This window comes from Falco rusticolus, chromosome 1, assembly GCF_015220075.1.
Source record: "Falco rusticolus isolate bFalRus1 chromosome 1, bFalRus1.pri, whole genome shotgun sequence".
Lineage (NCBI taxonomy): Eukaryota > Metazoa > Chordata > Aves > Falconiformes > Falconidae > Falco > Falco rusticolus.
Genome location: NC_051187.1, coordinates 69,341,043 through 69,362,289, shown reverse-complemented (window position 1 = coordinate 69,362,289; position 21,247 = coordinate 69,341,043). Strand labels below are relative to the sequence as shown.

Genomic DNA, 21,247 nt, shown 5'->3' with positions numbered 1-21,247 from the left:
ACCCGCCACCCCAAGAAAACAGTTGACAGTGAAGCCCAAACTTTTCAGTAGCTGTACATTTGATTTGCATGTGAACACCATCACTGCACTTAGGGGAAATGTCTGCTTTCGATTTCCTGAGATATTTCATGGAAGTTTGTGTATCATGCTGCTTGTAGAAAGCATGTGTGATCTAGTTCTAGCCTTGGATTGTGTGCAGACCATAAACTGTTCCAAAATATTTTATCTTCTTGTTCACTGTGAATGTGGCGTGTGCTTTTGATATCCCTGGCAAAGTGGACCCTTCTGTAAAATTGGCCAGTTAAAAGTTGGTTCAGCATAGGAACTGCAGTGTGACAATACCCTAATGAACTTTTAGCTTAGTACTCTTAAAACGCTCCAAGAACAAGGAGCCATCTCCAAGACTGAATAGCTGCTAAACTGTGGAAAATCATTTAAGCATCCTCACACTCTTTCCTTCTGACATAGAAGACAAACATTCTAGCATATGCCATTTTGCTTGCTACACAAACTATTGCTGGCATCCAAGTACAATAGACAAATTTAATTTTTCAGCACTAAGAGAAAAATTGCACTGAAGGGAGGAAAATAAACCAAAACATGCTGAGAAGAGAGAGAAAAGGAAAAATCAAAAAGTGCATAACAAGAAACTGGCATTTATTATGAACAGAACTACATAACATTATGCAACTGCTTCAAATAAGGCAATTTACACCACACCGAAGACATTGATTCTTCTCTACAGAATAAAGTCGTGAAAGAAGATGCTGATCCGTAAGATCTTTATCATCTTCACTACATCTGTAATGGAATGAAACGACCCATTATTTAGCTGAGTGGTACCTTGCTTTTGACATGAAATGCGCAGCTTCTTGGTGATTTCTGTGAGAACTCTGCAAAGTCCCTGAGGATAAAAGACATTACTCTTGGACTCATCAACAGGAGATAATTTTATGTGGGTGGTCTGCCTAGGCAGTGCCAAAGCTCACGCTTTATGCTTAGCATGGATAGTGGTGAGAGGTACTCAGTAGGGTCTCTGTACCTTTGTAGAGCATAGCATGCTAAATTCAGATTTTTTATTGAGACACAGAAGGGGTTATGAGGTTTATTATTTTCACTTTTTAACAATACAGGAAACAACACAACGCTTATGGTAATTTCTTTTCCTAAGTTTCTGAAACCTGTCCATCAAAACTGATTTCTGACAAATTCAAAATGATCACACTGGCCCAAACATGTTGGCTTTTTCCTTCCAGCAATTAAAATTCAAAAGAAATACTTGTCTCACGTTTGTTTTCAGACTAAGTTTCTGACTAAGCTTTCTAGCCCTTTCAAAAAAGGCACAGGAAGACCTAAGTGGCTGGTAAAAAGTGCAGCAATCAAGTTCTTTGATGAACACGTGAGCTGAACAGGGAACAGGTTCCACAGCAGAAATTCCAGGACCCACCGCAGGAGGAAAACAGAAGGGCCTCTGGCATCCTGCATTTTTCCCTTCATACAGCTGCAAGACTCCTTTGTATTTGGGACAATTTGGAATATATTTAAAAGCTAATTGGCACTTATACACCAGAAAAAATACTGTCAGCTCACAGAAGAAGGCTGAAAAAGGGAAAAAGTTGAAAAAGAACATGTGTTTGGATTTCAGGTTCAGCAGGCTCCAGCTCTGATAGACAGTGGTGGTAAATCCCACCATCAACATTTTATTCCACTACACAGGTAATTGCTACTAAGCGTTGGTCCTCAATTAAATATGCTTTGGGGTTCTTATTTGAAATAGGTGAGGACACTAGCCTACATAGGCAAACATTTATTTAAAAGAAAATCTTCAAAAGCACTTAATCAACACAGTCATGCAAGGGCTTAATTAAGCTTACAGCTGCTAAAGGATTTAGGATGTCATTCATTCACAGCTACCTAAGCCTGGCTCTCTCCTTCATGCTGGCACTAGCAAGTTACCCCTCAGAAAGGTTTCCTGTCCCCCCTCCCACCTCCTTACCGGTCTGATACCCATCTAAAGCAGGGGGATCTGGAGGGCCACGTTGCTTCATGGTCTCTGCAGCTGGTACAGAGAAGCACTGCCCCTTTTGGCTGCAACTTTATTAGGTGAGCCTAAGCCAAACTGCATTTTCTGCTAGTGGCTGAGCACTTGCAGCTCAATATAAAATGCTCAAGCAGTGGCAAAGTTGATTAAAACCAGGAATTTATTCTAATGGCTTCTTTCAGGATAATCCTTACTGCCATAACATATTGTTGCATAGTAAAAATTGATCAAAATCTCTCCTAAGTAAAGAGGTTCTGCTAGGCTACTCCTCCTTCTAGATTGTCTGCAGTCATGCACTTTAGAGCAAGAAAAGGACCATCATCAATATCCTTGTCTAAACTCCTGCATAATATATGCCAGAGAGACTCAATCCAACAATTTCTGCATCACACTTCTGTTCAGAGCTACAGTTAGAGCCATAACAAACTCGCATGGCAGGATTTCAAACAGGCCTTCTGCTCTCCTCTCTTGCAGAAAGCCAAGCTACTTGCAAACACTTTCACACATTCTCCTGCCTGTGAGAAATGTAGGCCAGCTTACCACAAGCAGAAAGTGTGAAAATGCTTTTAAAAAGCCCAGCTGCTGGCCTGTTTTCCACAGACAAAGAGTGCAAGTGCTTTTAAACACTCCCCTGCCTTCCACACTGTAAACCCTCCATTTTCACAAAGGGAATTTTTCCCTTTCTGGGGTGAAACCATCACATCAGCCATCTCCCCTGCCCCACCATGTAGTTGCTCTAGCACCACTATTATATTACCCTCAGGAAGGCTCTAGCTAAACCATAGTACTGGATGCAAAAAATAACCCCACCAGATAAAAAAACCCACCCCCCAACTGTGTCTGCTTTTAGATTCTCAATATTTCTATGACTTATCCATAATCATTTGATTCTTTAGTAAAAAAGTTGGAAATTGAAAGGAGCTATATTTGTTTTTGTACAAGTAGTCAATCCAAATTAATTCCGATTAGGTGAATAACCAATACTTTGCTACAGCTAAAGCAGAAATTCCTCCAAAATTGGGGGTTTAAAATTAGCATAAAATTATGTGAAGTAAAAATGAAGAAACAAATTTAATTAGAAACCACAGATAGAGAATATTTCCTTGAATAATGCTCAGGTTTTAATCCATGATTAAAATCCATGGTTTTCACTACATTGTTCAAAGGTTTCAGGTAAGAATACCACCCAACAAGGAAAATAAAATAAGAATTTACTTTAAATTTCAAGGTTGCCTACCTGGGTCTAAGATGCTGAAGGAATTGAACCTTCTTTCTCATTCGATTGCAGTTTTGCCTCATATTCTTTGCTAGTATGCTGACAATGCCTACAATATTGAAAACAGATAAAATTTTCAAGAATTTTACAGGATTTCTTCTAATACAACCATATGGCATTCTTGCAAATGTTCTTGAACAAGTAATCTCTTGCCTGTATTCTCCAATTCTTATACCTGCTTTACAGGACAAACTGTAAAAAAATGGCATCTAAAAGTCTCAGCCAATAAAACCTCATTAATATTATTAACTACCATCTCTAGCAATCGCCATTTTCTGAGCGGGAAGAGAGTTCTTGCCACCGCGCCTATCAATAACGAGCAAACAGAGTTACGAGCAAGGTATGAAATACAAGAGAGTGACAAACGGCCATTTTGTGTAACGTCAAGTGAGGAAAGTAATAGCTTTGTTATGTGGGGGAAGAATGGAAGAGAGATGTGAACAATGAAGAAGCTTCCCATTGTCAGTCCAGCATTTCTGTAGGCACAGAAGCTCAGGTTGGTCTGGAGGAAAGATGTGGAAAGAGAGGAGAATGATTTTGTGGGTAGGATTTTTGGAAATGTATTTTGCGTGTGAAAGGTGCAGATGAGAGGCCATATTGAGAATGAAAAGCGGTACTGGCAGTTGAAGGAGGAGCTTGGAAGGAAGTCGAGAGACTGATTTGACAGGGGGGAGTGCTTTATGTGAAGTTCATAAAACAATGACTGAAACATGGCTGTGCCAGGTGACAGGACGTAACCACTGAGATCTATCATATGGTTAGACTTGCCAGGTGGAAAAAATGCCCTCAGTTTGTGCTCTTCATGGTTTGGCATGAGAGCATGAGGTTGGGCAAAGCCACAGCAGAGGAGGCTGGGATGTGGGTTGAGATTGAAACTGTTGTTAAAATATGAGGATAGTGTAAAAAAAATCTGCAGCATATTTGGCCTGATATATGGTACAAAGAAAGACACAAAGGGCCAAAGTGATGTCATGGATGATGGTTAAACACTCTAGAGGCACAATACTAGATGAAAAGAGAGCTAATAACTGCTGTCCCATTACACTTAGAAGTACAATAATTTAATTTAACTAATGGATTTCCTAACAACAGGTATTACACCAAGTTTAATTTGCATTTTCTGAAGAATATTTAGTAGTTGCTAATACTGTCATATACAGCCTAAGAATATGAGTAATACTTCATGACCTGGTCACTGAATTTAAATTTGTAGTTTTGCTGCATATAATTTTTACTATGTTTTAGACTCTTTCATTCTAGGATTAATAATTTAAATAACCACAAACCTTTTTTGTTGTGGACCAAATGGTACAATACCAATTTTCTGGAACTTTTTTTGGCATTCTCCTATGTATGACATCTTTCCAATGGCAAAACCTAAGACACCAGCAACTATAAAGACAGATAAAAAACCACTGTTAGTACAAGGGCTTAAATTAGGAGTCTGCAATTGGCTCCATTTTAATCATATGACAAATTGTATGTAGCATGTCTTCTCAAAACATGTCACAAACACATAGAAGTTATACAGGGATTACACAGATGATTTCAGTAACTACTGAAAACTGGCTACTATCATAAGATATAGCAACTGGTCCAAGACAATGTATACTGGAAAAGGATACCATACTCAGCTGGAATGGTAAGATTTCAGATTCAGACAAACAGATTATAGAGATAGCTCACAGTGGAATTAATTCACAACATCAGCACTGATTTCTCTTGCCCTTGTGTACACACCATGGTATATTTCTAATGATCGCAGTTTTAACACTATCTTCTCTGGGCTTCTAAGGAGCTAGAACATCGGCCTCCCATACTATCGCGTTGGGACTTTCACTCATTACAGAGTCAGAATAAAAACAGTGCTTCAATATCCCCATTTTTCTGTTGAACTCTGCTGAAGAGAGAATCAACTTCATTTCTTGCCATTTAAGAGACACCTTACTGTACTGTACAGTTTCTGTGCTTTGTTTTCTTTATCAATTCATCATCATGAATTAGACAGTTACAATCAATCAAATGAACATATAAAAAGGAACATAGTATTTTATATATTATACTACGATGACTCCTTGATACCATAAATTGTGTGATCTGCTAAGCATGGCTGATCAATGAGGCTGACATTATTTATAAAACAAAGATGAGATTTGAGTTTTTACTAATTTGAGAGGCTATATTAAGTAAACATAAGCTGCTACTGAAAATGTTTACATTAAAAGAACCTTGTTTCATAGATTTATTTTTAAACATAGCAGAATTCTGATTTCCTAAAGCACTGTGGTAATATCTCATAAATTTAAAAAAAAGAAGAGTTTGAAAAGAAATTCAGAGAGATGCATCTGAGGTCTGCATACTGCCTGTAAATAACCTTTCCATTCATTTTAGAATTGAGTACAACTTACTTGCCATCTTAGGTAATGCACCAAATCTTGGGGTTGCTGGCAAAATACCTATGATTAAAGGAAATAGTCAGAAAGCTTATTCACTTGAGGAACTCACCAGTACTCAAAACCAAGACAGTATTTTTTCTACAAGTTTTTGCATTTCTGAAGGTGAAGACTGTATGAAAAGTCCACTAACTCAGATTTAGGAACATCAGGGCACTTCCCATTCTGCTAGTTCTTAGTGCATCTGTTTTAGGGCAGTTCTAGAGTAATGGAAAAAAATCTGGACTTTGCTGGATTCAGTTCAGGCAGGGGTTCAGAGTGTAAATCAACATGAAAGCAGCATGGCTGCGAGGGATGACACCTGCAGCACTGCAGAAGGAGGAGATGGTGCTTATGTTTCAGCACAAACCAACCCTGCAAATATAACAGCAAACTGAAATCTCTTACTCAGGGTCCAGCTCCTTGTGCTGTGAGAAGCAGGCCCAGACTATTCTTCAGTAGTTTTCTGTGGCTATGGATTAAACTAGTATTAAACTGTACCGCTGGTATCCAGCCTCCTCCTCTGGAGAGATTATACATTTTGCCTTTAAGAGGAGAATACAGTGTGCTGAACAAGAAAACCAAAAGATTACCTTTAGCTTTTCCCATCAAAATCCACCTTTCCCCAGTTAAGACCAGGAGGTGAAACCAGTATGCCTCTGAGAGCCTGCGTGCCTGGCAGAGGAGTGCCATGCTCTGGAGGAGGGCTCCACACAGCAAGATTACCACAGCAAAGGGATGGGAACACTGGCTGCACTGTTACATGCATTCAGACAGTATTAATGAGGCTCAGAAGCTCCAGCTTCTTCTAGAGGCAGCGTACTGCATGCAATCATCAGAAAGGAGTGTTTAGACAGAGGAGCATTCAGTCTACACTAAGTGCAAGGGCCTTCACCCACTGGCATCTATGCAATTTTAAATTGTGTCTCTCCGAGAAGGGAGGAGCAAAATTGTTGTTTGTTTCTAAACAGCTCCACCTTCCCGCCCAGTTGTTGACACCAGTCATGATTATTTAATATAGGCATTTGTTATTTCACGGCTGATCAGAAACATCCAAGTACAATGGAAAGAAACTGAGAAGAGTACTCGGTGCCAGAGGCTGCAATGTTAGCAACTGAAACAACCCCAGTGCCCTTCCTGTCACTGCTCACCCTTTTTCAAATGGGTAATCCTTTGTCTTCCTTCACACACTCTCCCTTGCTCCTTCCCTCCCTGTCCTCCTACAAGCTCATAGGTCAAGAATGCAATAGGGAACCCACATCAGCCTCTTGTGGTATAGCACAGCTTTTAGGTTTTCTACTCTAGTCCTCCCTATCATCTTAGAAAAACAAAAAAGAATGCGATGAGGAGGAAACATGGCAACGGTGCCTGAAACAAAACAAGGGGCTTGCAACCACACACAGTGAGAAAAGGCTGAGCCATTTCCACTTTCTCCATTTGCTGTCTCCCACCACCCATCTCTTATAGCCCCTGGATTCTTTTCTGCTTCTTGCTTCAGGCCCTGTGATTTTCCTCCTACCTGCCCCTGCTGTAACTCACTGCTGATGCAGGGTGAAGGACTGTCTTATTTGCTCCTGTGGGATACACCATCTTAGTGGTCTTCAGGGTGGATGCCCTTCACCCTTTACCCAAAACACTAACCTCAACTTTATTATTAGTCAAGCCCCCCCAAAGGGCAACACAAGGCACAATGTGTAGAACCAGGCTCATCCATCACATAAACAGAATACAATTCTCTTTTGTGTTAGCCTGAGATCACAAGCCATCTCTATAAAAAGCCCTCTGTCTCCTCATTTTGGCAGTATTCCTTGTCCCTTTGCACCAAAGCTGTATTCATACTGATATATGGTCACTGTAAAAACATTGCCAGCATTTTCCAAATAAAACAACAGTTCGAACTAGAGTACCTGATTTTGATGCCCTTGCTCAAGTTGTACAATGCTCTGCCCTACAAGCAGACCCAGTGAAGACTCTACACAAATACATGTGATCGTGGTGACAGACTCTAGCCACCAGTCTTTGAATTTGTGAATTTTCTTTTCAGTTAATGTCCTTTCAAATGAATGACTGTGGCAATGCACACATAATGATCAGATCACTATAACAATGATGGCAATGAGTGAAAGGAATATTGATCTTGAAAAACAGCAGGCTTTAGGAAAACTTGCATTTCAGTAGTAATTGCAGAGTCTCAACTTCGTAACTGTCTCAAGCCACAACAATAACTTAGGACCATCATGTGTGTTTATATTTACCTTTTGAGACTAGTCCCTGGGCGACAAGCATGCTCCCAAGAGACAAAGGAAGAGCTGTAAAAATAAAAAGGAGGAGAATATACAGTATCAGCCAAAATTTGTTATCCATTTGTTAAATACGTTACTCTTTTATATGTCAAATGGTTTATATGTTTATAATAAATATATTACTCATCTTCTAAACATTAACTTTACATACTGTCTTAATCACCTATTCTATCTGCTCATTCAGATTATTGTATTTTCAAAGGCAAGGACGGCTTCACACAGTGCCAGACATCAGGCATGCTGCAGCATCTGGAGCTAATGCATTACATATATTTATAAAATAATAGCTTCCATAATCTGAATATCTCTTCTCAGTACTGCAACACTAGTAATGACAGCAGCTCCAATTAAATGCTGAAACCCTTTTTAATCTTCTCATTTCAGAAAACATGTAATTTAGATACAGACTGACATGGTGGACTTAAAAGGCACCAAAACACTGAGTAACTAATTTTTCAGATGTTCTAACACCTGAAGGATTTTACAAATCCAAGACACATAGCCATGACTGCCTTTCATTCAAAGGCAAGAATAAGTATGTAATAAAATTATTTGACTACAAGAATAGAACCAACTCCATGACTGTAAAAGTAAATTCATACTAAACAAAAGCTTAATTCAACCACCTTTACCTACAATGATTACGCAAATAATACAGTTAACCCTGTAATAACATATTGCTCAACTTAAAATCAAGTGACAGAGTTAACTCACAATAATATTCCAACAAACCCCAATGTATTACAATAAATGGCACGGCATTTTCCAGCCAGTTTTACATAAATATATAAAGAAGTCATTCTCAGTGTGATAAGAACACATTTGGATCACTCACCTCTGTACCAGAAACTTTCCTTTTTGCATTCTTCACGGATCCTTACAATTTCTTCAGAGTTGTGAATTTTTGAGATGGGACAATAGAACATTGGCTGAAAGGATAAACCTGGGTTAGCTTATTGAATTTCATCTCACAGGAAGAAAAAAAAAAAATCCATTAAAGACAACAAATTATTTAAGAAACAAATAAAATACAATGCAAAAGCCAACAACTAAGCAGAACTCCTTGTTCTGTTGTTAGCAGTGTGATGAAATAACACCCCAACACAGAAACAGAAAGAACTACATAGGCTTTAAGTTAAAACCACTCATCCTGTTGGTTTGTACTTTCCTAAAATAGCTCAGCTGCTGCTTACACCAGAAGTATATTGCTTTATTTCTGTTAGCCATTTCATTCTCATAAGCTACATCATCTTCTGGTAAAGAAATTACAGGAAATAAAGGCAGAGTGGTAGTTTCTAAAAACAAAGTTCTGCCCCATACAGAAGTCAATTTAAGTTCAGTCAGAGCAGATTTTGCAAGTATTCAGAAAAAGGGTCAACACAAATTGTCAGATTCCCCTAACTAGCCTAACTTTCTCTCTGAGCAGTTTAAATACATTCATGGCATTAACTGAACTCAACCATACTGGCTTCACCTTCATAATAATTAGTTTGCCAACAGGCGTCTTTTAAGCTAATGGTAACTCTTTATTTTCCCATTTTGATTGTGAAAAAAAAGACAGTATTCTCTCTTGCATTCTACTGTCCAGGGCATCGCCATGAGGATGTAAGTAGATTATTTTTCTTTATGAGATGACTTGGTTATCAGTGTTAGCACTTGTAGTACCATTATTGGACATCTGAAATATACGGGTGTACTGATTTTGGCTGGGAAAGAGTTACTCTCCATAGTAGCTGGTATGGTGCCGCATTTCAGGTTTGTGACCAAACCAGTGTTGACTGGAATGTTTCAGTTATTGCTGAGCCGTGCTTACACAGCGTCAGCCTTTTCTGTTTCTGGAGCAGCTGACCCCAACTGACCCAAGGGATACCCCATACCGTATGACATTGCGTTCAGCAATAAAAGCTGGGGGAAAGAAGGAGTCATCATTAAGTTAAAATTAATGGAAATTTTAATGTTTTTCTGCAAAAACATCACATCCACAAACATACTTATTCTTGAAAGCAAAACCAGACTTCATAGAACAAGCAGTGCCTTGTGAAAAAGAGCACACTAGTCTATTACAGGATTCTACCTCATTTTATGGCTGACTGATCCATGATTTTGTAACCATAATAATAAAATGCATTTACTGGCTGCAGCCACACATTTCACATTTTAGCTAATTAATATCTCAGTCCTTCTTCAAGCACTGCTCCCACTAAAGTTAATGGTGGTGCTGCTTGGGTAAACAGTACAGAACTGACTCCACTCCAGACCGTAGAGAACCACTCCAAACTGGTTTCACAGCAAGGTCACAGCAAATACAATAAAATCCAAACAAGCTGAGTGAAAGATAAGGAAATTAGTGTCAGAGCCCTAAGTGGACCAGCAGGCTTTGCAGCCTTTCTGCCCCCATACACGCCCTGCCAGGGGTTTAGTTGCTTGGGCTCAAAGTCAGCTCTAATATGGCACAGTTGTGTAACACTAAATGAGATTGCTGCAAAAACAGCAAAGCTGGGGGAAAGATCTGCAAGAAGCTTTTGCCCAGGGCCTCTGCCCCTTGGCTCAGGACCTGCATTTAAGCTCAGGCCCTCACCCTAACTGTGTTGTAGGTATGCCTGCACCCGGCTTTTTGCCACGATGATCCCTACCTTGCTTTGCTAACTTGACCTCCTGCCTTGGTATCAGATGTGCCTTATTCCCACGGCCTTGCAGGGCAGTCACTGGACTGACTGATGGTTGGCTGACTCCGTTGGTTAACATCACCGGATCTGCTCTGCTCCTCTTTTTGGGGTACTGTGGAACTATGTTCTTTGTCCTGGAGTGAAGTTACAACCCCTGCCCACTTTGCTGTCACTGGTGGCTCCCAGGTCACCTTTCCTTGCGGATCAGTCCACTTTTGCAGCTCTCTGGCAGTGCCTGGTTAGCACCAAGGTCATACCACATTTAAATTCCTTAATTTCTCCACCAGAGGGGAATGCCTTTCTCCTGCACAGCTGGAGGGCAGGTTCTTGTGCAATACTCTTCCCTTCTCCCATTCTGAATACATATCCATGTGCATGCACAGCTCAATGGGGACATTTATTATCCAGTTACACTGGACTAGTACTCAGACACTAGGGCTCTGCCAGCTCATAACTAGTTTAACTAGCATAGCGTAAATCAGGGCCCACTATCTTAAGACTCAAAAGCTCCTAGCCGCCTGAGTGTAGTGAACCAGGAAGAATAACACATAGCCTTTTCTTCTCTCCATTTATATGCTTATTAAGCTAACAGACATCTGTTTCTCTCTTCAGTAAGAGCCACCAATGCAAAACCTCAGTTATTCACTATCAATAGCATCAAAATAAAAGGGAGGAAACCCAACTTACCCATCCAGTTTGCTCCAGTGGAGATGTCTGACTTTCCTGTTGGGTTGTTTCGGAAGACATTGCCTCTTTCCTTGTATCCTGCTGCCGATCTTGGTCAGCAGAAATGATGTGTTTTATGCTTGGCTACCTCTTTCTGCTAGGTACAAAGGTAAAAAGCCAAAGTACCATACTGATACTGTAAGTTCAGTGTTCACCTAGAAATAATAATGACCAAGTTGAGATGAGTATTTTTTTCAGACGAGAGCATTCAGTCACTTGATTATATACAGTTTAAAGCACAGTGTTACCACTTAGTAGCAATACAGAGTTGTGTGTAGCCTAATTCAAACAGGGAAGTTGGTAAATACAATTAGATGCTGGATCATAATATAGCACAGAGCTCTCAATCATAAAAAAATGGGAACAAATATGAGCAAGTAATCCAAAACCTGTCTAATTTTTATTGTATTGCAGGTGAAAAATTTAGCTTCTTCAGCATGCTGTCCAGAATCACTGTACTGCTTCTGTCCTCATTACTGTCATCTGAAGTTTTCATTCCACAGGACCCACAATGCAAGCCTATCGCAAACCACATCTGTGTTTCCAATAAACACAATCCAGTCACAAACATGCTTTTAAAAAAAGAAATCTATAATAGACTCCAAAGACCTTAGACTTGCAGTCTTCCATGCCTGAGAATTCTGCTGCTAGGGAAAACCAAGAAGAAATCCTATTTACTTCTGGAGTAATTCAAACGTCTAAACTGTGATTTTTACCTAGTACTTTGCTACACGGTCTGGCACTTTATTAATATACAGGGCACTGCTGCTTTTCAAAAAGTACCTTCTGAGGAGGGTGGCACTGAGTACGGCTGAAGTGACCATGAAGGACAGAGTTAAACAGGAAACATATGCAACAATAATAACCCGAATGCTTTTGGCATTCTTAATATTACTGTATAAACCACTTCCTGCACTTATTTTGGGGTCAGTTACACAGCTATAAAGTTCAAGCAACGTCTGCTTCACACACACTGGATATTCAGACAGCAATGCTTTTCTAAGTAATGGAACAGAAGCAACATGACCTCCTTTCCCCTTGGTAAAAAGACTCCATTAATTGCATTCACACCAATCTGCACTTCATTTTCAGTCACTCTCAAAAAACGACAGAGTACTGTGTCTTTGAAAAAAACTAAGTTTGAAAATCCACATAAAGTTGGGAAAGCCTACAGCTCTTCACTGTCTGCTTTACCCTGACTAACTAAAAGCAATTCAGTTTTCTATCAGTCTGCTGTCACTTAACGCAAAGGACGTAAAAGATGAGAAAATGCCTAATTACAACTATCAAAGACACATTTTATTCTTCTCATCTGCTTTCTTATTCTTATCTGCTCACAATGCCTACCTGTGCAGATGACTGCATAAAAATGTCACTGGAAAGCACTACTGAATGATGTGGTTTCTAACTGCTGCAACAGATTTTACATGCTCATCTTTTTAATGAGGATAAAAAAGCTGAGTCACTGAAGAAAATAAATAACATTCTAAAACATTAAGCAGTAAAAATTAGGTTATAAAAATTTTCGGCTTGCCATTAACCTCCTGTATTGTCTTCAGCATACATTTCGCTAGAATTACAAGTTATTTAGCTTTACTTCTGCTTCAGCATAACGAATTCCAAAAGTACATAGCCCTTTAAGCACCCTCCTGGTACCCCTCCACTTGGGATGAAAGCTGAAAGCTATACTGGCAAGAACGAAGCAAAGAGACAGAGTTGAGGTCATCAAAATATTATTTAATTGAATTATTAGTATTAGCACACATGCCGCCTCCTATCTGAGCAATGTAAAAGTGTTACAGTATTTTGGGGCATTGTGTCTTGGAAAGATGACCATCACCTAAAAAACCAGCTTTATTTGTACTGACCTACTGAAGAAACAGCTTTCTGGCATATTTTTACTGTAACATTTATTGCTGTTCTCAACCTAACTATACAATTGTTAGTGTAACAATTAACTGTATATTCTCTTAGCTGCCTTGGGAAGAATTCCTCAATGATGTTATTCTTCTGTTTAACTGAAATACCTATATAACACATGATTAAATCAATGTGGTTTGCAAGGATCAAATATTCAAAAACCTTCTTCCTATTCTACAAGAACTATTATGGAGCATTTACTCATTTACAGAAAAAAAGTCTAATATAAGACTCCTGAAAGAACTCATGGTTTTGATTCTTCTAACTGGTTGATAAAAGAAGCAGTATGTGAGAAGATAGCTAAGTTTTCAGATGTGAGAATTGCCAACTTCATATACTGTTTTCAATAAGAAGCCTCCTTCCAACTAGTAACGGCGACCACATAATTTCTAAGATTACTTGGGGGAGAAGGCGGTAGCCAAGATTGCATGTTGACTGGGATCTACAGTGGAGATACGGCGCATTTGCCCAGGGCAGGTGCCAGTGGAGCACAGTGATCACCGAGACAGCCCAGGACTTCAGAGCAGCCCTTCAAGGCCTGTGTGGCCATTGTGAGGACAAGGGTAAGAATCACTACGATGTTCCACACGTTATCTTCTGAACTGGCTCTTTTATCTTCAGTCCGGGCCCTTATTTTGAAGGAGAGTCAACAGAGCAGCTGCCGTAGGTTTTCCACGAAACGTGCCTGACCAACAGCTGGGTGGACACCACCAAGCGGTGAGTGCCTGGTGCCTGCCCCGCCGCGGCACCTGCCCAGACCCCTCCTCCCGGGCAGACCCCTCCCGGGCAGACCCGACCCCTCCGGGCCACAACAGGGGGCTGCTTTGTACTTGCCGCTTGCTCTAGGGCCAAGGCTGTGGCTGGCGACGTGCCAAACGCCGGGAGGTCTGGGCTTCCCGGCAGGGGAAGGTAGCTGCCATCAGGCCCAAGGCTCCAGCCAGCAGCTCTCTTCCCCTCTGAGCCGGCCACCGGGCCCGTTCCCAGCCCGCCTCCGTGCCCCGGCGCCGGGCGAAGGCCTGCGGGGAAGGGGAGAGGGCAGGGTGCGGGGCGCTGGTGGGGCAGGACCCTTACGAGCCGCCGCCTGCCCCGAGCCGGCCGCCGAGCGCCCCACCAGCCCCGGCCTCGCCCCCGCCGTGAGGCCGAGAAATCCGGCACGGCTGAGCTCAGCGCCCCGGCGCGGAAAGGGGGAAAGCGGGGCGCCAGGCCAGCCCGGCCCAGCCCAGCCCAGCCCAGCCCAGCCGCGGCCGGGCCCGCTGCGCCAGCCCCGGCAGCCCTGAGGAGCGGGGTGGCCGGGCGGCACCCAGGGAGCCGCCGCCGGGGCAGGGCCGCCCCGCTGCCCGCGCCGCCGCTTGCCGCTGGGCTCCACCACCATCTCCTGGCCGCCGGCTGCAGGGACGGGCGGGGCAGCCGCCCACGGCCCCCGCGGGGCCCCGGCATCCCGGCACGGAGCCGGCGGGGCAGGGGGTGCGGAGGGGCCCTGCCGGCGAAGCGCCGCCCGCCCGGGGCCGCAGGGTGGCCCGCCGCGCCCCGGCCTGCCGACACCTACTACGGACCGCGCAGCTCACGCCTCCCCCCGGGCAGCTCCGGGAGAAAACCAGTGCCACACCAGTAGGAGTCCTTCGCAGTTGTCCGATTTCCCACAAGTATTTCAGAACGCCAGTTTAGCAATGGTGAATAATGAACTATGTACAATTTATTTAAAGAACAAAGTGCCCACGCTTTTGTTTGTCCAAGAGTTGATAAACATTCAGAGACCCTCATTACTGACTTCGAAGATACACTAAATTCTTGAATTGGTGACGTAAAGAATGTACTAATTGCCAAGGCTTCAGATTTCTGTTATTTTTAAAAAGACACCTGGTCCTAATGATATGAAGAAATTGTATGGAATAGGGACAGCAAGTTAAGTGTAAATATATTTACTCAAAGAATGTAGGTATAGTAATTAGGTCATGTAACCATATAGTTTGAAAGAAATAATTAATGAAATAACTAATGAAAGAAGGGATCTGTTTCTCTAACTTTCTCTAACAAGGGGCCTGTTTATAAGTTATCTAGAGGGAGCGACTAAAAGAAACAAGAAGAAGAAACAGATGGTCGACAAAGACATAAATTAGCTCAGACCGGTAAGGACACTGCAAACTTGCAAGACCATCCTGTTCCAGGCAAAGGGTGAGAAGTACACCATGAGGAAGACCTACGGCCTTCCTCCCAAAGACCCCTGCCCACAATTCTTGGAAGAATTCATACAAGCACGAAGGGCTGATAAGCTAATTAACATACGAAGCGAGAGTAGGCGGGTTTAGGTAGTGAATATGTATAGGCATTAATTGAATATTCATTGTTTTATTGTATGAATATGATATAGTTCATCACTTCGGGTGTGCATGACTTTGGTGGAGCAATTCCCCCGTGCACCCAGCGCTGCCAAATAAAGATAACCTCCGCTCACTCAAATATTGGTGACTGATTCTTTGAATCAATGGTATTTGTTAATGAAATTAACAGTCGCCTAACAATGTACGACATACGGTGTTTGGGGGTGTCCTAGCAACTGAAAATATTTTGTGGAAATGACGAGATCTTCAAAAAAGAAGTGACAAATTCCATTTTGACCATTTTGGAATGAAAAGCCTTACCTACTTTGATTTTAATACTACGATGCTTATATAAGTAAATCAATAAATCTGAATTTCAATATTAACAAATAAATAAGAAAAAGACTTTCATGTTTTTGCTCTGAAGTACTTTCAGGTAAATCTTAAAAACAGAGAGTTTGAGGAACATAATTGCGATAACTGACTTTACCTTTAAAATTAAAATTAAAAACAAGTTGAACACGATTTTTAATAGGCATTTTTGCACAGGAAAGTGCAAGAATCCAAGCAACCACTATCCCAGGCACACACAAATCAAAAATAATACTGCAAGAAAAAGTTATCCTGAAACTGTCAGTTCAGGCAGTGGTGGGTGGCAGGGGTTGTTCCTCTAGGAATACTGAAAAAAATAAATTCCACTTTCTCTGAAATGAGAAATGCAATGCCTTTCTTTAACAATAAGCTTTCTAAAACAAAGCATGAAAAACTGAGTTTTATTTTGCATTTTGTCTTCAACAAAAACTGTCTTGTTTTTTGGTTTGGTGTTGGGGTTTTTTTTTACAGCAAGACGTAACAGGTTTTAGTAGAGTATCCTAAATGGTGATATAACACTTCAGTGCTTATAATGAAATTAATAGCTTGTGAGATCACCATTATACTTCCTCCTCTTGCAGACCTTGGCATCTCTATTTCATAATAAACATGACGTAAGTCATAGTTCATTTTCTTAAGTCCAAAAAAGCTTTCAGCTTCCAGAAGTCTCGGCTGCTCAAAGCCCCTTCCCCAGACTATTGTCTCATTCATGCCAGTCAAACCAGACCATTAGGCTTCCCTGCTGCAAAATATACTCTTCACATGGAAGTTTGGCAAGAGCGATGTCCTAAAACAAGTCTAAAAAGTCTACCTAATATCTCCTGTGATCTAAAGGGTATTCTTGAAATCTTACATAAAAACCTATTTAATAGAAACTGGCTACATGGTATTCTGAAAAATACAGTACACAAGAAAATCCCACATAGGGCAAGCTCTTAATAACCAGTAATTTCTTAGCTGGTTCAGCTTAAACTGGCATAAAATGAAAGAGCATTAGAAAGACAATTTCCTCATGGGGTGTATGTGTGCCCAAGGATAGTGGTTTTTAAGATGTACCTGGAAGTACTTCAGAGCTTTAACAATGAAGACACATTGATAGACAGAAACCAATAAATGTTAGTGATCCAAAATAATAAACACAAACCAAAAGAGAGATCCTTACTCCTCCCAGAACAAAACTAAGCTTACACATCAAAGAAAAAAAAAAAAAGAGAGATACCAAAAATAAAGCAACCAATATGGAATTGAATGCTTGGATGAGGAATTTTCTATTGTCAGAGTAGAAGGAGGTCAAAGACCTCAGACTTCACAAGCTCAGGGGAGGTTTACAGGCTCTGGCTGCTCATCTGAAAAACCTTTTAGAAAACACTCCAGGGTTGCCAGGATCCTGAGGTTCATCACATTCACCAAAGTAAAAGCCTTCTTGATGTGTGTATTTACCAGAAACACTCTACGTATGCATACAGCACAAGAGCAGGAGGTATTACCAAGTATAATAAATATGGTTTGTTTGTCCATTATAAAATAAAAAAGACTTAATTGCTTAAAAAAATCCCTGAAAAACAAAAACCTGGAGTAATGGAAGCTCAGTGAGGTTACAAAAACTTCTCAGTAATAGGAAGATTTAGAACATGGAAAACCACATAAGAATTACGTTGTCAGGCACTGTTTTCATGCTAATGGAAGCAGAAGTTAAGGGTGAATGAAAAGACATGAGAAGTCACAGCAGGAAACAGTCAACATACTTCTGAGTAAAATATTTAACGGTCTTCACTATGTACAAGAAATCGTGTAATAGTTTTCTATGTCCTGGCTGATTCTTGGATGTACTTACTTCTATTTTACACTTGGTCTGGCCTATCTTTTAGAAGAAATGAATAGCTGACAATGATCAGATGTTCAAGGTTTAGGATTTCCACTTCTCAGCATGAAGAAGTCAGTAAAATGGCCAGAGTTCTCTTCTCTTAGGCTGCACAGCTGTATGTGCATTTTCTGTTCTACAGCAAAGACCTGCAACACCAGCTGATTTCAATGGACTTACAGGTGCTTAGATCCTGTAATCAGACTTGATTGTACCTGCCATTTCTAATACATATTGAAATGAATCAAGCCTATTATACAGAATACATTACTGGAATTACTCTGGAGCAATGTTTGTGTACCAAGTCTCACAGAACATTTTACTGAAGAAGGTCTTTAGCAAGTCTTAATATTTATCGGTCCTGTGGTTTAGGGCTAATTTACAGGAGATGAGGTTATACTTCAGCCCAGGTGTTACAAATGAATGGTATTTTATAGCCAACATGCTGTAACCTTGAGAAAATTACAACCAAATTAATGTTGAGTACGAATATCCATACAGGATTTTGCATAACAGGTATAAAGGTAATGATTAAGAGGCTTTACACTGTTGTGCAAATAGAATAGACATCTAATCACCTGCAAGTCTTTGTGTTTCTGCTGTGACCGTGGCAGGTGCCTTACTGTAAACCCACCCACCCCAGCTTTTTCCCCAGAGTTGCTTTCTCAATCCTAATTTGTGTTAGTACTTTTATGCTTTTTTCCTCTATTTCTCTGGCACTTTCTTCTGGTTCTTAATCACACCCATTTGGGCACATCTCTACTGGGCAATATGCAAGGACAACTTCTCCCAGGTGTTTGACAGTGGGTTTCAAAACATGCTTGTATCATAGTTTGAACACAAATTACTCTTTAGAGAATATTACCCCTGTCAATACCAATATGATTGTGGGGCTGCGATTTAATTTCTGTTACATTCATATGATTTTTTATATCTGCCTTAGGATAAGGGTATATTAAATACTATTGTAAAATGAAGACATTCCATTTTCTGTGAGTGGAAACTCCTATGGTAGTATGCTATCTTGGTTTTGCTGCTTTGCCATCATTGTATTCCTGTATAGATCAAATGCTATCGCTTTATTTGTTATCAGCTACAAATGCGGTGCTCCAAGGATAAAAAAATATAGTGAAAGGCATTCCTGCACATACATGTGTAATGAAGCACTTTGTTAACATTGACTTTTCCATTTAAGACATGACTGTGTTATTTCAAAATACATCACACCTGAAAACTCCCTCCTCTTGTGCTCTGATGCTTATCTGTGTGTCAACTCTATGGACAGAACTGGAATGCAACTTTGTTGTATTTGAAGCCAAACTTAGTTATTAAGAATCTCAGAGAGAGTACCCAGAATATAAAATGGCTAAATTTGTCAGGAATTACATTATTTTCATTGCATTATGACTTTAATGGAAGCCACACAAGCACATCAGGTTCATGATTCCAGTTGCATCTAGTTTTACTGGAACTCCACCTCTGAACTTGCATGAAGCAAGATACTGTAATTACAAAAAGTATTACAAAATTGTTTCAAATACTTACTGGCTGAATACACCCTGTGAGCCTCACACTCCTGCTATGCAGCTACAAAAGCAGCCATGTTCTGGGTTTACTCCGGCCAAGGATCTCATCTTACAAGTTCCATTTGCATCACGCCACAGAAAGATGAAATGGAGTCATCACTTGCATAATCCTAAACCAGTGATAAGTGAACTTGATGACTATGCTGGTATGACTTTTCTTAAATGAAGAAAAGGAAAGATGCCTTTAGTGACATGGAGCTTGGAAAAGAGAAAGGAGGTCATTAAACCTCCGAGTCTCATTCTTCCTCCCCTAGAGAGGTTTACTTTTCCATCAAAACACTTCAATCCTTTTGTGAACGTGTATGTTTTCAAATAGCAGCCAAAATTCAACAGAGTGTAGCTAGCCAAACCCTATTATACTGCAGAGTAAATCAATTACTTGATTGTGAGACTACTGGGACAAACTTTAGTTTAGTACTGTGGTCCCCAAAACGTTTTGGCAGGAATTTATTGCTAGTAATAGGTCATATAGGTGTCAGGTGTTTATAGCTTACTCCTATGGATTTGGTGTTTTACAGGCAAGGGAAAGGAAATGCATATCATAAGGTTTATTTAGAACTGGACAGTAGTTTTAACACAAATAAGGAGATACAGCTGGCAGTTTCATAGGGTACTATATGAAGATTAGTAAAACTTAAGAAGATTATGTATTCCAACAGTAAAAGGACTTTGTAGTTCTTAGTTCATAGTTACAAATTTACTTTTCATGCCAAAAATGAAATTCTAAAATTCAGATTTTGCTTACATAATCCTTTTGCCTGAACTTGGCAGCTGTGATTGTTGCTGGGTTGATTTAACTCAAGGTTTCTTCTAAAATTAACAAACGTAGCAGCTTAAGCCTCAGCCCAGGAATCTCAGCAAACTGAATGCTTCTTTTGGTGCTTTTTGCAGACAGGATTGCTTGTCAGAAGTCCTTACTCTGTTGTAAAACAACACACATTTCGTTAAGATAAGCACAGCACTAATCTGGACACACATACTCCCAAGTCCCATGTAATAACAGTTAATCAACCGTGTATTTATACAAGCAGCAAAAGGGTCAGCTCCTCTTTTTTCCATCAGCCCGTGGGATGCAACCTTTTGCTTTTATGTCTCTTACTTGCTGGGGCGCCTACCCAGTGGACAAACGTGAACGGGTGTGAGCTACTCACTGTTCCTTGCTGCCGGGCTGTGACGAATAAACTCTGCCCGTGCAGGCTGACCTCCACGAAGAAATGGCTGGTTTAACTGAGCATCCCTTCACAGTCACCTCACACCACACCGTCCTCTCCAGCCACGGCGCCATCCTGGTGTGGGCTCTGCCTCTACGAGCACCCCATGGCCGCGCAGCCACCGGGCCCGTGGGGCTGAGCCTGCCCCGCAGCCACCTCGCAGGCTCCGGCAGGGAACACGCCTCTCCCGCGCCAGCCAAAGCGCTGGAACGAAAGGGGAGCTCGGCCCTCGGCGGCCTGAGGGAGCCGCCATTTCTGTCAGCGACGGCGCATAGGCCGAGGCCGGTTGGGTCGAACAACGGCAGCCTAGAGACGACCCTCACACCCCGCCCTAGCCCCACAGGCCAGCACTGCCCCCCCGCCCCTACCGAGCAGGTTTCTTACCGGGCAGGTTTCCTACCTGCCCCTCCGTGCGGCTGCGCAGCACCGGGCCGCACTACCCCCATCCCGGGGAACGGCTCCCCGCTGCCTCGGCCAGGGCTCTCGCCGCGAAGCCGGCCGCGCTCCGCCAGGCGGCGCTGTGGCGCCCGCTCGC

General features: G+C 41.4%; 1 protein-coding gene across 2 annotated transcripts; it reads right to left on the bottom strand.

Moving 5' to 3' along the window:
• Window positions 1-640: 640 nt before the first annotated feature.
• On the bottom strand, window positions 641-11,595 carry LOC119146164 (OCIA domain-containing protein 2-like). Of its 2 annotated transcripts, none has more exons than XM_037383429.1 (7): window positions 11,406-11,595; window positions 8,888-8,981; window positions 8,005-8,058; window positions 5,726-5,773; window positions 4,604-4,709; window positions 3,279-3,366; window positions 641-801 (listed from the first exon to the last, which is right to left on the bottom strand). In XM_037383429.1, the coding sequence occupies exons 1-6, from the start codon at window positions 11,463-11,465 to the stop codon at window positions 3,285-3,287; spliced, it is 444 nt and encodes a 147-aa protein (XP_037239326.1). In that variant the 5' UTR covers window positions 11,466-11,595; the 3' UTR covers window positions 641-801; window positions 3,279-3,284. The 2 variants fall into 2 exon arrangements, with proteins under 2 accessions (XP_037239326.1, XP_037239333.1); XM_037383436.1 differs by lacking the exon at window positions 11,406-11,595 and adding an exon at window positions 9,103-9,192.
• Between the last annotated feature and the right edge of the window lie 9,652 nt (window positions 11,596-21,247).

Coding starts and splice junctions, on each gene's coding strand:
- LOC119146164 (XM_037383429.1), bottom strand. CDS start 11,465: ATGTCTTCCGAAACAACCCAACAGGAAAGTCAGACATCTCCACTGGAG. Junction 8,982..11,405: donor CACTGGAGCAAACTGGATGG/GTAAGTTGGGTT, acceptor TTATCCTTTCAG/CCAATGTTCTATTGTCCCAT. Junction 4,710..5,725: donor TGCATTACCTAAGATGGCAA/GTAAGTTGTACT, acceptor CTGTCTTTATAG/TTGCTGGTGTCTTAGGTTTT.